The sequence below is a fragment of the Doryrhamphus excisus genome, chromosome 8, assembly GCF_030265055.1.
Source record: "Doryrhamphus excisus isolate RoL2022-K1 chromosome 8, RoL_Dexc_1.0, whole genome shotgun sequence".
In the NCBI taxonomy this organism is placed as follows: Eukaryota; Metazoa; Chordata; class Actinopteri; order Syngnathiformes; family Syngnathidae; genus Doryrhamphus; species Doryrhamphus excisus.
Genome location: NC_080473.1, coordinates 20,649,328 through 20,665,696, shown reverse-complemented (window position 1 = coordinate 20,665,696; position 16,369 = coordinate 20,649,328). Strand labels below are relative to the sequence as shown.

At 37.5% G+C, this 16,369-nt stretch overlaps 1 protein-coding gene and 1 long non-coding RNA gene across 17 annotated transcripts in view; one reads left to right on the top strand and one right to left on the bottom strand.

Annotated features, from left to right (window-relative positions):
* LOC131134174 (uncharacterized) overlaps positions 1–2,664 on the bottom strand; it is a 57,680-nt gene extending 55,016 nt beyond the window's left edge. For 6 of the 10 annotated variants that reach the window (XR_009131353.1, XR_009131358.1, XR_009131359.1 and 3 more), the window contains exons 1-3: positions 2,473–2,664; positions 2,119–2,262; positions 1,961–2,053 (exon numbers count right to left, since the gene is read on the bottom strand). This is a non-coding gene — a long non-coding RNA (uncharacterized LOC131134174). The remainder of the gene's footprint in view (positions 1–1,960; positions 2,054–2,118; positions 2,263–2,472) is intronic. The other 4 variants (XR_009131350.1, XR_009131354.1, XR_009131357.1 and 1 more) reach the window with 3 other exon arrangements.
* robo2 (roundabout, axon guidance receptor, homolog 2 (Drosophila)) overlaps positions 1–16,369 on the top strand; it is a 386,548-nt gene that overhangs the window by 299,622 nt on the left and 70,557 nt on the right. For 6 of the 7 annotated variants that reach the window (XM_058079125.1, XM_058079127.1, XM_058079121.1 and 3 more), the window contains 3 exons: positions 8,292–8,428; positions 9,968–9,979; positions 15,413–15,537. In XM_058079125.1, coding sequence (XP_057935108.1) covers positions 8,292–8,428; positions 9,968–9,979; positions 15,413–15,537 — 274 coding nt within the window. The remainder of the gene's footprint in view (positions 1–8,291; positions 8,429–9,967; positions 9,980–15,412; positions 15,538–16,369) is intronic. The other variant, XM_058079123.1, reaches the window with a different exon arrangement.

Sequence of the window (16,369 nt, the reverse complement as noted above, 5' to 3'; positions counted from 1 at the left end):
AGAAAAACTCAAGGAAGTCGGTATCACGTGATGTTGGTGTTTACGTTTTACTGGGCATGCCCCATTGACTATTCTGGTTGATTATAGCGCCGCATGTAGACACGCGATTGGAATGTTCCTTTCCATGTATACCATTGCTCTCGGAAAGATTCCATTCGGAAAAAGAAAAATTCCTCATGTAAAAGTGGCTACTGGATTTGGAAAATGTTTCGTTTTTTATAGGTTTTTTTTTAAATGGTTTTAATAATTTTTAATAGTTGAAAAACAGCTATTTCCCACCATGTTTCTGTTCCCAAGGCTTGATAGCCAGTACTGATTGTGGGTTCAGTTTTCTTTATTTGAGTCAATTTCCGCCCTTCGCTGGTCTGGCAGGTCCACCTACACCCTCTGCCAACCTCAGTCCTTGCAAAACTCAGCAAAAAAACCCTTTATTCCTGCCGGATCAGTCTATTTCAGCAGGGAACGATCTATTTAGGAAGGTGCTGAGAGCACAAGCGGCCGTGTTTATGCTGACCGTCCTCTTCCGATGATTTTCTTTTTTTCTATTTCCCCCCATTTTATCCACACGTAGCTCAGCAGAATGAAACGACGGCCGTCTCCATCCATGACTTCCTCCTAATACATCTGGCGTGCATTTTTAATGGGGGGTTGGTGAGTGGCAACCGGATGAAATGCTTGTGATTGTGTCAACAGCAAGTCATAAATACATCTGCAGTCATACATCATCCGCAGTTAATCAGTCATGATCACAAACTATAAATATACTCCTGCACTACTTTCTCCTATGAGTGTTAAATACACTCAGGAATGGAGTTATTTTAAGATTTACTGTTTATTTATGTGCCACACAAAGACGGATACATAGGATTTATCGCTCGTCATCCCCCAAAGAGATGATTTTTATTCGCAAAAGTCAGGTCACAGTATACTTGGGAAGTCGACTTGGCCCAAAATTCTCTCTCCTCCTTAAGTTCTGATATATTTATGATGCGTTTTTTTGCCAAACTTTTATATAAACAGGGCTCTACATTAAAAACAAAAATGACTTGCCCATAGGGAATCCTTAAGGTGAGAACTACTTGCCCGAACTTGCCCCATGTAAAATGAAAAGACTGCCATAATGATATCATGTAATTTTTTGTGGCATCACATGAGAATCTCAAATAAATAAAATAATATAATAAATAATACCTTACACATGGTAGTCGTAGTAAGCAGTGATATTTATAAGTTGTGCACCACAATGAAACATTATTGAATAGACACATTTGTGTACTAGTAAAGTGTTTTTAATCCAGAAAAAAAGCTCAATGGTCAAACAATAATTTGTGAAGCAAAGGTGATAAAAATACACAGAGAAATGGAAGCGCTAGATTTTAAAGCTTGTGCAAAATCAGCACTTGGTATTGGATCTAATGGGTGGTGTTTCATTGTGACCACTTCAAATTGTCACAGCAATGTGATTCACTCACCTGTGCCATCCTTTGATTTGCTAACCGCTAATAAAATACTTGTTTAGGAGGCACTGCTTCATCACTTTTTGCTGTTTTCCTTCACAAGTTGTTGAAGAATTAGACGATGTTGGCAGGGACGCCATGATAGATGTTTTCCTAGTCAAACCATCGCTGATTGGTTGATCGCGAACAACGGGTGTGGGTAAAACGCGGACTGTGGATTGCGGACCGCGGTCTAAATAAACGATTCTGATTGGTCCATTTAAAGATTTGCAAGGATTGGTTTGCAACTTACCACCGGAATTACGCAGTCCGTGTTTTACCAACACCCAACAAGAACCGCTTTTAAAAAAACTCTTGGCAGTACGGCATGCCAAAGTGCACTTGCCCCACGGGAATATCACTGATTGGATTTACTTGCCCGAATTTTGTTTTAACTTGCCCCGGGCCATCGGTACATCGTTATTGTCGAGCCCTGTATAAAGCTTCATGAGGTTGTAACTCACCATTTAGCAGAGCAGCTACAATCCAATGGATTTCCAATGGGGTTGTATGTGGTCATCTCCCTCCATGCATTGGCAGTTTTATATACACTGTAACTAATACATATGAAAAAGTATCAAGGTTTTATCAGATACAGTAATACCACTTTTTTAATACTCACATTTTTCAAAGATATATTAAATCATAAACCATGCTTATGCTGCCCTCACAATACGTGTCTGTATGCTGCTACACAGCCAGCGAACCAATGAAGAAAACTTTTCTTGCTTTATGAAGCTTTCTTGTAAAAAAAAATATGTGGTATCTGAAACATACAGAAAAAAATAAAATGAAGTTTCGATACTGCTAATGTTGTAGGCTAAACACACACCAGCTAACAGTTAGCATCAGCTAACGTACACCAACTGCAAATGCAAGCTAGCAGTAGCATGAAGCTAGCGAACTTCACAAAACAAGTACAACTTTTGAAATAGCAGATTATAATAGCAGTGCTTTATACACCAATTATACTTACAAAGACGATAATTTCCCGAGAAACACGCGTTTAGAGCAACTTTCAGCGTGTTTATGAGGGTTTTCCCGTTTCGTTTCTGCCGTGAGACCAACCTGCTTTTCACGGAGAGAAAAACGACAAAGCTTGTCTATATGCGAGAGCACTCTCTAGTGGCCCAAAACGATACTTTCTAGAGAAGATGTCTCACTCTGTAAACTTTTTAACCTTAGCGTTTTTAACAATATTTATTACAACTTTTAGCTATTTATTACTTTCTATTTATTTATTACTTTCATTTTAACTAACTTATGAAATGTATGAATTATTAATGTCTTTGTCATGTCCAAAGATATGACAATGCTTTTTATGGCAAAATACAGCTTATTATTGGTAATTAAAAATGCAGATTCTCCATATTTTTTGCCTAAATTAAGCACAACAAAGGCAAAATGAACTACAATACAAATATACGCCATTCGAAGAAACATTGTATTGATATGTAGTACTCTACACTGGTGTTAGTAATGTTACTGTCGTGTTCGGTTAGACACACAAGCACCAAACTCGCCAGAACGGGCATTTACAGCATCACAGACATCTTGTTGTGTCTACTATGTTGGGTAATTGGGGTGATATGGTGACTATAGGGGTGTTATTTCATGTGTAGAGGACTTTCATAATGTTAACAACCATATTTAGAAGTTCTTAAACGGTTTTTGATCAACGAGGGATTGTATGTATGGATGAATATAATCATCAATGAAGAAGTAAGAAATTTGATTTTACTCATTTTACTTTTATTGAGGTTGTATTTTTTAAATTGTTCATATCCATTGCATTTTATTTTATTGTATTTATATTCATTTTCATTGTAATGTATTTATTTTCTATGTATATTGGTGTTTTATTATTAATACCGATAACGGCACTTTTCTTTAATGTCATTATTCTTGTTTTTCGCGCTCACCTGGCTTCAGTCCCGACCCACTCAGGGGGAGTACAGGCTGCTATCTCTGCAGTGCAGTATCATGGCCCTGAGCAAACTGTATCGTTTTATTTATCCCAACAAAAATGATGCATGTCAGGTGAACTTTTGTACCCGGGCACAGAGAGGACACAACTCGGCATCAGTGCCTTCCAGAGAGAAGTCGAGCAGTGATAGTAGTTAATTGATTCTCTCTGGTGGGTGACGGGGTTGTGTGCTTTTGATCTGCGATGAGGTAAAGTCCAGGTCAGGCGGTGTGAAAAGGAATCAGGCTGTCAGAGTGAAATGGGCGTCGGTGCCAAAGATCATGCTGGGAAGTAGCCATGTTTTTTTTTTTATCCGAGTCCAGCTCGACTTCTGCCTCCCCCTCGTCCGTACACAGTGACCAAGGTCGATAAGATGCTCTCACAGACAGCGTTCCTGTCAGACGTTTTTAGCGGAAAGTTTTCTTTCTAAGAGCGTCTTCATTAAAGTTATCATCTCCTCATCAACACACACTGATGTGTTGGATGATTGTATACTTGGCGTGTGTCTGCAGATGTGTTAATAGAAACCAGTTGTAGACCCTTTGTTGTGCCGATATGGACATTTGAAGAAGTATTTCACATTCAAACACACAATTGACTGGAAGTAAAAATTGCAGCTAAAAGTCAGTCACTACAAAGGCCATATATTTATTTATTTATACATAACTCAGCATTTCTTCACAACAGAACATTCCACAAATATGGCCGACATGCTGCGCTTCCAGTGCAATGAGTGGCCACAATTTTCCACTGTGTTGCCATAGTTGAAAGTAGGTTAGATTCAGATGAAATAAACGTGCATTATTAATATATACATATATGTATATATATTACGTATATATAACATTGGAATGCAATGGAGATGTTTATGGTCACTGCATCTTGTAGGGGTGCTCCCCCACAGGAGTGCACTTTTAGAATGTGCAAAAAAAGACTAAATAGCTTCAAAAATCATATAAAAATTGATATAATACATTTTTGAAACATAATAAATTGATAAAAATCTTACTAAATTCTACATATATTTATTTATGTATATATAACTCAGCATTTCTTCACAACAGAACATTCCACAAATATGGCCGACATGCTGTGCTTCTTCAAAAATCATATTCAAAATTTTCAAAATCAAAATATCTTCAAAAATCATATTTAAAAATCATATGAAAGTGGATATAATATTTTTTTGAAACATAATAAATTGATAAAAATCTTACTAAATTCTACATATATTTATATATAACTCAGCATTTCTTCACAACAGAACATTCCACAAATATGGCCGACATGCTGCGCTTCCAGTGCTACGAGTGGCCACAATTTTCCACTGTGTTGCCATCATGGTTTAAAGTAGGTTAGATTCAGATGAAATAAACGTGCATTATTAATACATAATATATATATTACGTATATAACGTTTAAAATGCAATGGAATAGAATAGATGTTTATGGTCACTGCATCATTTTGTAATGGTAATGGTTTTATTTCATTTGAACATGCATCAGATTACAATTGAGTGCATCCCATAATCAATTCACAGTTCCACATGTCCAAAAGGAGTAGGAAGAAGCAAAGCTTATTAAATCCTACCCCTCCATCTGGTACTTTTACAATCAGTAACTGTTACATTTGTTCACTTCCTGCTTTCCTCATTATAATTTACGTTTTTTTTTGCTTTTTTTATTAATTTAATTAATTTTTATTTAATTAATTTTTATGTAATTATTTTTAAAATTAATTTTTATGTAATTATTTTTAAATTAATTTTTTTAAAATTATTTTTTAAATTAATTTTTTTTAATTTTCTACATTTTTTTTTTATTTTTGTCACATAGCAAAGTAGGAGGTGATATGAGCATCCAATGCCATAATGGGTACCATAGTAAGTGTCAATATAGTGATATATATAGCACATCATGACTGGTTCAAGACTCTTCATCCTTGTATTTAGCAAACATCAACTGCTTGATGTCATTCATTAATCAGCCCCATCACTGCCCCCATCACTGTCACTCAAAAAAATGCATTTGACACAACTAAATTGTAGGAGTGCTCCCCCACAGGAGTGCACTTTTAGAATGTGCAAAAAAAATAGACAAAATATCTTCAAAAATCATATGAAAAATGGATATAATACATTTTTAAAACATAATAAATTGATAAAAATCGTACTAAATTGTTATGGAGCTGCACGGTGGAAAAAGTGGTTAGAGCTCCATTTGCAGATAAATGCCTTTCATACCTGACAATTGATGTCAGGACCACACAGACATGACATGAATGTGCATGTGTGTTGCGTCACGTCGCGTTGACTCCACCCGAGTATCGCCGTGAGAATCAACACCAGTCTGAAAAACCTCAATGGTTTCAATTTGACAGCTCGACACAGGCTATGCCAATCATCGGCCGTGTGTTTGATCACTCCCTTGTCAAACCTATCGGTGTTCCACTTCTCTTGCATCTTTGCATAGTTTGTGTTTACAACAAACAGTTAGCTCCTTTTTGTCCGGTTTAGCAACTGACACGTGGCTTATCCCATAAGTTGATGTCTGATTCCGCCGCCGTCCACAATACATCCTTTATCCCCAACTGCACATTCCGTAGAACAAAGCCTTCAGTCATGACTCAGTCAAATAATCATTATCGCTTCTTAAGTACCTGTGCGAAGAGGTGGAACCGGCAGTCAGCACAGACGAATGGGCTCCCAATAAAGTGGCTTTTGAATGTTCTCCGGAAATGTCAAATGTCAGGCAAAGGGAAAAGAAAAAGAAAACATAATCCCGGGATCGACAAGACGGATTAGTTTTTCAGCTTGTTGTGGCAAGCGGCCATCAAGGGAGTGCTATGTATGTCTTGAGCAGACAGCGCTTCCAGTTCCGAGGGAAATGGACCATGGCGGTCAAATGTTCGAAAAGTATCGCCGTGAACTACGCTTTCCTGCCAGATGTAATTGTCCAAAAAATTACCCCTAAAGTATACTGTGCGCCTTTAAAGGATACACTAAAGCTTATCACACGTTCATGACCGCAAGTAATGAAATACTCATCAGAGAAAAGTATTATGACTTACTCCCTTTTGCTATGCAAACCTTGTGGAAGCTCACATGGATTATTGAGTTTTATTGCACATAAGGCATCAGAAAAAGTTAGCTATGCCTTTGTTTGTATCTTTCATATAATAATGACATAAACAACAAAACAAATCCCCAAATGTTGAATGGGCCTGGTGGCCCAAAATATTTCAATATTGAACAATGCAAAATTCTGTTCTCAATCAGAAATCACTCCACACTCTTTATTGCTCTCTGGTTCTACCATATCTTACTTATTGTGTGGAAATATGGGCTAATAACTATAAAAGCAATCTTCACTGGCTAAATGTACTGCAAAAAAAGGTCAGTAAGGATAATTCATAATGCCGCCTACAGAGAACATATGAACTCCTTATTTCTAAAATGACAAATACTTCAACTTGCTGATATAGTTCATCTTCAAACAGCTAAAATAATGCATAAGGCTAAAAATAAGCAATTAGCTAAAAAATGTCATCCAATACTTCTCTACAAGAGAGGAGAAATATGATCTCAGGGAAGGATGCTCATATCACCTCCTACTTTGGTAAGTGACCAAAGTGAAAAATAAAAATAAAAATAAAAATAAAAATAAAAATAAAAATAAAAATAAAAATAAAAATAAAAATAAAAATAAAAATAAAAATAAAAATAAAAATAAAAATAAAAATAAAAATAAAAATAAAAATAAAAATAAAATGGGTGAAGAGTCTTGAACCAGTCATGATGTGCTATATATATCACTATTTTGACACTTACTATGGTACCCATTATGGCATTAGATGCTCATATCACCTCCTACTTTGGTATGGGACAAAAAATTTAAAAATTTAAAAATTTAAAAATTTAAAAATTTAAAAATTTAAAAATTTAAAAATTTTAAAAAAGCAACATTTACAAATTTTAATTTTTTTTAATTTTTTACATTTAAAAATGTAAACATTTAAAATTTTTAACTATATTAGGAAAGCAGGAAGTGAACAAATGTAACAGTTACTGATTGTAAAAGTACCAAATGCAGGGGTAGGATTTAATAAGCTCTGCTTCTTCCTACTCCTTTTGGACATGTGGAACTGGGAACTGATTATGGGATGCACTCAATTGTAATCTGATGCATGTTCAAATGAAATAAAACCATTACCATTACCTGTGGCCTGAAGTGTGCGTTCCTAATGAAGTGACTGTTTTCAACATTGACGGTCAATGGTTGCACACAATCTCACCATATATAGACAGTCGTGTGTTACTCGTTACTTATTGGAAATGCATTCATCGGGTTGATTGTGTTAAACGGCTTTCATGCATCTCCATTATGCGGTTGGTGTTTTGGATTGAAAGACAGCAGACGTTTGTTAGCAAACCCACCAGCCGCCATTTAAAGCAGAGCTGTCATCACCTCAAAAATACACACATATTTAATTACAGCAGAGGGAATTGAAAGCACTTTTACCTTTTGTGTGCTGACTGTATGCATTCAGTGAGACCTTGAGGAGCACGGTGCTTTATGAAGATGCACCACAATGGCTTCTCATGCATGCACCCACTCTCTGCGGGAGAAACATTTCATGAATATTGAACGCTCTCAGCAGCGTTCCGAGTGAACGCTCGCCCCTCTTGCGGTGTTGAATAATTGATCCTGCTTGCAATCTTCACGTGTCAAAACCGGCATCATGCAGCGGCGAGACGGCTATGGTCGACTGCGGCAGCAGATGCATGGACGTTTGGTTGTAACGCGCCTCCGTCTTTTTCCATCCGCAGGTACGAAATCAAGTACGACAAGGACGACTATGTGCTCAGGGTGAAGAAGGCTTCCGTCAACGATGAGGGCACGTTTGCCTGTGTGGCGGAGAACCGAGTGGGCAAGCTGGAGGCCTCCGCTACCCTCACAGTCCGAGGTAACAAAAAACCCGTTTGACGGCGGAAGCCTGCTAGATAGAAAATCAACCCGCCGAGATGCAGACAGTCTATAAATCTGTTTAATTATTTACATTTCCAAGTATGCCTTCACCCGCCTCCTCTTCCTCCTCAACGGTTGTTGTTACGCCGCTCTCCTCCTCGCCGCAATCATGCAGTCAGCAAAGCCATTTCACACTTTACTGCCGCACGCCGCCAATCCCTCACCTGGGGGTTTGCAAGGTTAATAAAAATGTTCTGACCGTAATTTCCCACCATTGTCACCACTCTTCCCGCCATTAAACCGATGTGTCGGAGGTCCCTGCGGAGCGCTTAAAGGCAGCACAGGGAGCACCCAGCGGGAGGTAAAACGAGGTCTTTTCTGCAGATGTGGTTCTCGGGAAACTTGGGAAACAAACAGCGGCACCTTTGATTCCATCTTGGGATTCTTTGCAGAAAATATAACCTCAAAAAGGAATATATGCTTTTCTTTTCCGTACCCTTTTTTTTTGGTCACTTTATTAGGAACGCACACTTCAGGCCATAGGTAATGGTAATGGTTTAATTTCATTTGAACATGCATCAGATTACAATTGAGTGCATCCCATAATCAGTTCCCAGTTCCACATGTCCAAAAGGAGTAGGAAGAAGCAAAGCTTATTAAATCCTACCCCTCCATCTGGTACTTTTACAATCAGTAACTGTTACATTTGATCACTTCCTGCTTTCCTCATTAGAATTTACGTTTTTTTTTTTTTTTTTTTGCTTTTTTTATTTATTTAATTATTTTTTAAATTAATTTTTATTTAATTATTTTTTAAATTAATTTTTATTTAATTATTTTTTAAATTAATTTTTATTTAATTATTTTTTAAATTAATTTTTTTTAATTTTCTACATTTTTTTTTTAATTTTTGTCACATAGCAAAGTAGGAGGTGATATGAGCATCCAATGCCATAATATATTTTTAATATAACATATTTTTTTTTATTATTTTTTTTCAATTTTTTAAATTTTCAATTTTTTTTTAATTTTTTGTCACATAGCGCATTTCACACTTTACTGCCGCACGCCGCCAATCCCTCACCTGGGGGTTTGCAAGGTTAATAAAATGAAAATACACACGAGAACACATACTGGAGAAAAACCTTTTTCCTGTTCAATCTGTGGCATAGGTTTTTTACGAAATCCAGATTTGAAAATACACACCAGAATACACACTGGAGAAAAACGTTTTACTTTTTTTGCTTTTATAAATACATCACATGTAGTGAGAATATCTAGCCGCTATTTTCCTTAGAGCTCCAGGAGACATTCACACTTGTCTAACAACACCACAGTGAGCCAAAAGCTACTCGACCTTCTCTGTCTTGTTTAGATCTCGCTGACTTATTGCGCAACATGTCATTCATTCTGACTTTGGTTTACTTTTCTTCATGTTTGTCTTCTGTTTCTGTTCAATGTTTGTGTGTCTTGTTTTGATTTCTTTTTTTTTTTTTTTTGTTTCCGTGTATCCACTCCTCCATTGTCGTGTCTCCAGATCGCAATGTAGGTAAGTACCATCCTTCTGATTTGACTCCATTCAGCATGTCCTCTCCATTCGATACCTCCTGTTGCATCCCAGTATTCTTGCTTTGGTTGCTTTGACCGGAGCACATTTTACTTACATAACAGGTCATAACATCACATGATTACAATCTTAAATGTCAATTTATTTATTTTTTTATGAGGAAAAAAAACACAGTGGAACCTCCAAAGTCAAACGCTCTAAAATCAGTCAATTTGGAGTTCAAACAGTATTTTGTGAAAAAAATGTTCCTCCAAAGTCAGTCAGTGTCAGCTCAGTGAGCGTCTAAAGCAGGGGTCTCAAACTCAATTTACTTGGGGGCCACTGGAGCTCGGGTCTGGGTGAGACTGGGCCCCATCAGGTTTTCCAAAAAAAAAATAAATAAAAGCATTTACTGAAAAAAAAAAAAAAATTCTACACAAAATAAGATGAAAAATAAATAAACAAATAAAAAATAAATAAAATCAATCAATCAGTAATAAATAAATATAATAATAATAATAATAAAACGGCAAATAATAAAAACGTAAGAAACCACATATAGTCGGTGGGTAGACAAATGATTTTTTTCAGATTAAAATGAACAAAGCATTATTAGAGCCCTGTAGACATGACAAAACACGACTATAGTCACATTTATACTCTTTTTATTTACAACATATTGCGCAACTGCAGGGTCTTGAGACACATGCTAACGCGCAAACTAGAGAGCTAGCCACCTAAACGGTAGCCTTCAAGTTATTTCCTTTCAACTTAAGTAGCCAAAAATGTACCACTTCCACACAGATAGGGAGGATAACTACTAACAGTTATTTAACCTTTATCATGAACATGAATCAAACGTAATTATTTTTTCTGGGTACATGATACCATACAGCATCCATATCAAACTTGACTCGGGCCGCACTGACATTAAACTTTCATATCAAGGCGGGGGCCTCAAACTAGCGTCCTGTGGGCCACATTTGGCCCACGGGCCGCATGTTTGAGACCCCCTGGTGTAAAGGATTAACTCACGTTTTCTTTGGCTGGTTTATGATGCTTCCACTGAAATTTACCTGTGATGGAAAGGTGGGATAATAATGATTAAAATGATTAATCATTATCGATTAATATGATTAATAGAAAAATCACAAGCCTTTATTATTCCAGGAATGTTATGAAACACCACTAGGTGACAGTATTGCTCTGCAAACATCGTCCTGTTCCTTTTCTATTATGTGAGTAGTTTTACTTTACTTTTATTTAGTTTTTTTTGCTAACATCACTTTATGACACCGTTTTAATTATTTGCTTCCACTTGCCTTTCAAAATATGAATAAAACTTAGTGAAATATTGTTAGTTTCAGCATGTAAAAGTTATGTTCTTTTACTTTACTTTTATTTAGTTTTGTTGCTAACACCGCTTTATGACACCGTTTTAAGTATTTGCTTCCACTTGCCTTTCAAAATATGAATAAAACTTAGTGAAATATTGTTAGTGTCAGCATGTAAAAGTTATGTTGTGTATGAATTATCAGTAGTAAACATGGAGAAGAGGGTAGGATTACATAATGATTCATAATGCAACTTCTGAAACAACTATAAACATGTCCATGAATAAATACATAGAAGCGTTGGTGGTAGTTTGACCCCGGAACAGATTAATTTACCCTACATGATTTCCGATGAGAGCAAATTTTAAATTTGAGAATTATTCGGATGCTCACTGGGCTCTGAGCTGAGGTTGTTTTTTTTCCAAGAAGATTTTACTCAAATACCAAATAGTAGCGGGTGAAGTTTGGGGTTCCATTCTGCTCATCAGAGACAGCTGAGGTCTGTTTGTTCTTGACAAGCTTCTGTCCTTCCGAGGCCGACACGTGGTTGCCGTTAGTCTCGTCTTATTTCCCAGTAGATAGAGAAAAGGTCGAGGCGGCGGAAGCAAATCGGATGCAGCTGAGATGTCCTCCTATAGGGAGCAAGTCAAAATGGACATCTTGATAGCGAGGTGGTTGCATTTCGAGGACAGGAACATGTGCTAGGACAATAAAAGCGAGTGAGAAGGCCAAAAAGCGCCAGACGTTCTGGCAAGACTTCGGTTGCCAGAACACCACTGGCCTTCGCTATTTTCCACCTGTCAGCTATCAAGGAGATACAGGGACATTTCCCATTCCCGTGGCCTGCTGGGAAGAAACAGTAATTGCTGTCGACTTTTGAATAAAATATGATTGAACGTGACATTCAAAGGAGGGAAGGAATGTTTCAAAGTTTGCGGATAGATCCCCGCATGTCCGTAACAATGCCGAGCCCTCGTCAAGCCGTGGCAGATGTGGCTTGTCATGAATTAAATATGGGAGCCGATCATGTTATTTATTTTTTTTTTTTCCAAAGGAGGGGGGGCAGGAAGCAGAGTCTCACATGTCATTAATGGCCCCGGAATCAAAACAGTATCAGTTAGCCCTCGGCTCAGTTGTGAAAGAGTCATACGCTTGCACCCTTTTCAATTGATTTACTTCATAATCTATTCTTGTGTCATCAGGAGCATCAGCTTTTAGTGGGAAACATCTGAGCGATAAACATTTATAAGCAGCACACACGAGTACAAGTCTTATTTATGTATTAAATCTCTATTATTATGTTTACTATATTGGTTAATATATGTCTAAATGTGACTATAGGGGTGTTATTTCATGTCTAGAGAGCTCTACTAATGTTAAAAACTTTATTTAGAAAGTGGCAAAAGTTTTTTTTTATGCTCTAACTATGAAAATATTCAATTTATAAATAAAGAATCCTACTTCACTATACTTTTGTTTATCGGTCTGGAACAGGGGTGGGCAAACTTTTTGACTCATGGGCCGCATTGAGTTAACGATTGTTCGGGGGGCCAGAAAATATATTTGACACACAATTTTACGCTTATAATTCTAACAGTCCGCCATGAATTATTTATTTGTCTAATTTTAAGTGTTATACTATCAGCTATATTTTCCCTTTATTCAGGAGCACTTTAAACATCAGACCACATCAAACTACGAAATTTAATTTTACAATTTTTTTTTTTTTTTTTTTTTTTTACTGAATAAGACATCCGACTTAAAAGTCATGTTGCCAGCTGGTATGTTAAAAGTTGAAATACTTAAAGCAACTGGCGGGCCGGATTCAAACGCTTGGTGGGCCACATCTGGCCCCCGGGCCGTAGTTTGGTCTGGAACCAATTAACCGCAATAAACTACAAATGACTGTATTTTTATGATTACTAGTTAGAGTAACAGCAACATTATTTCAAACTACTGCACATATAGTAATATAAAAAAAAATTATTAAAGCATAGGAGGGAATAATTATTTGGTCCAGGACTGCCCCTACAGGTAAAAAGTGGAATTTACCTAATTACAGAAAGATGCTAAGCTAATGAATATGCGTGCAAAATGTTAATAGTACTTCATCTTAAAATTGATGTTGTGCAAGAAAAGCACCCTGCCTGACTGGCACCCAATTGCAAACAAATGTACTGTAACTGAGTACTATGAGACATGTACTGTAGGTACTTTATGATCTGCACAACCAAACCAAACCCAAAAAGATGAAAAGCAATCAAAAGGAGAGCATGAGAAAGGACAAGGCAATGCGTGTGCCACAGGTTTTTTTTGGATGTGTTTATTGATGCGCTGTGTGGGATGGAGAAGGACGATGGGAGAAAGCCTGAGCCCCCGCCTGAGCCCCCGCCAGAGCGTGATTTAGGAGCTCGGTATCAGGCCCGGCTTTGAGAGACAAGAGATATCCAAGCTGCACAAGGCCAAGTGAGAAGGCTGTAAATCTGCGGCCATCTGTACCCTTCCCAGCTGTGTGTATCGCTCGCAAATGCACACTCCTCCCCGCCTGACTCCCACCTCCAAGGAGGGATTACACGGTAAAAGCAGCCAAATGGGACTGAGTCTGGTATTACTGGAACCAGCTGGTCAGTCGACGAAAGGACTTCAGATGTAATAGAAAGAACGAGGGAGGTGACACAACGTTTCATTGGTGCAGTGAATTGTTTTTATTCATATATGTAGTTTTTGATCAATATCACAACATTTTTATTTTTATACTGTTTTTTCCAAGTAAAATTTATTTTATTTTATTTTATTTTATTTTATTTTATTTTATTTTATTTTATTTTATTTTATTTTATTTTATTTTATTTTATTTTATTTTATTTTATTTTATTTTATTTTATTTTATTTTATTTTATACCGCTTTTTCCTCATGAGAGTCGCGTCGGGTGCTGGAGCCTATCCCAGCCGTCTTTGGGCGAGAGGTGGGGTACACCCTGGACTGGTGGCCAGCCAATCACAGGGCACATAAAGACAAACAACCATTCACACTCACATTCATACCTATGGACAATTTGGAGTGGCTAATTAACCTAGCATGTTTTTGGAATGTGGGAGGAAACCGGAGTACCCGGAGAAAACCCACGCATGCACGGGGGCCCTTTATTTTATTTTATTTTATTTTATTTTATTTTATTTTATTTTATTTTATTTTATTTTGTTTTGTTTTGTTTTGTTTTGTTTTGTTTTGTTTTGTTTTGTTTTGTTTTGTTTTGTTTTGTTTTGTTTTGTTTTGTTTTGTTTTGTTTTGTTTTGTTTTGTTTTGTTTTGTTTTGTTTTGTTTTGTTTTGTTTTGTTTTATTGGATTGGATTTTGTTTTATTTTATTTTTATTTTATTTTATTGGATTTTATTTTATTTTGTTTTATTTTATTTTATTGGATTTTATTTTATTTTATTGGATTTTATTTTATTTTATTTTATTTTATTTTTTACCACTTATTCCTCATGAGAGTTGCGTGGGGTGCAGTCACGGGGGCCCTTTTTTATTTTATTTTATTTTATTTTTTTATTTTTTCATTTTTTTATTTTTTTTATTCTTTTTACTTTTTATTTTTTTATTTTTTATTTTTATTTTTATTTTACATAATTCACCTTGTGGTCCCACAAAGGTGTCCCACCTTGTGGTGTTTGACCTCCAATCCAACATCAAATGACGTCACGAGTATCAACTCCTTGCGCTCTTTCCAGGCATCTCCCTTCTCATCTGCCTCTTTTATTCACGCCCAGATGTGTAAACTGTAAACTCATAACAACAGTCTCCTCGATCAGACCCGTTGAAGTACTCGTCCATAGTCTTCAGGCATGGCTGATGTTTCAGTTGTAAGGTGTTTCCCTTTGTGATGTGAACGCCATTCATTCAAAGAGGATGAATGGACAGCCCGGTAACAGTGGCCATGGTGTTCAAAGCAGTTACTTGGTGCTTAAGACTGCATGGACTCCCATTTTGGTTTGGTGGTGTGGTTTACTGCTTGCCTCTTCCTCCAAACCTACAATAATCATCTGCATTTCACTTTTTCCTGCTCACACTGGTTGTGCTAATACTGTCGTCTGACTTGCAGCTGCCCCGCAGTTTGTCATCCGTCCAAGGGACCAAATCGTGGCCCAAGGGCGCACTGCCACTTTCCCGTGCGAGACCAAAGGAAACCCTCAGCCGGCGGTTTTCTGGCAGAAAGAAGGAAGTCAGGTAAGGACAGAAGGATCCATTAAAGCTGTCTTTTACTTTTCACTGGAAAATGGGAATCCGAATGTGAAAAATGGATAGATGTTAATTGGTAGTGCTATGCCACGGTGGGAAAACGCACCGGATCAGGAATAGGCATCCATCCATTTTCCTCTGCTTATCCGGGTCCGGGTAGTGGTTGACACCACCTCCTCCAGCTCCACCGGTAGGACACCAAGGCGTTCCCAAGCCAGCTGTGAGACATAATCCCTCCAGCGTGTCCTAGGTCTGGGCTTTTTCCCGGCTGGGCATGCCCAGAACACCTCACCAGGGAGGCGTCCGGGAATAGGCATTCCAAAGTTATTGCTAAAATCCAGTAATCCTCGAATGAAACCTCACTCGGGATTCCCTTGCCTTGCACTCGTCACCGTTCAGTATCTGTCATCGGTATCTTCGCAAACACACACATACACCTTTGTTCGACACCCGCCGGCGGTGGTGTCGGTGTGCCTGGCGAAGCGCTAATCGCGTTCCTGTGACCCGGCACTGATAAGAACGATCCCATCTCTCAGTGAAGCAGATAAGCCATTCAAATACCGTGGAGTCCTCGCAAACACTTGACAACAGCGCCAATTAGGAGCCAGTTGGGGCTTGTAGATGAGGTCAAGATACGATTCAACACAAACACACACACATATACACACACACACACACATATACACACCCTGTAGGCCGGTAATTATGGCAAAGTTCTCCTTAGAAGAGTGACACACACTTGCAAGTCGACACTTGGCGTGTTTACATCATCATAGGTGAACCACAATTCTGACTCATTGTTAACATTTTGGGCGACATG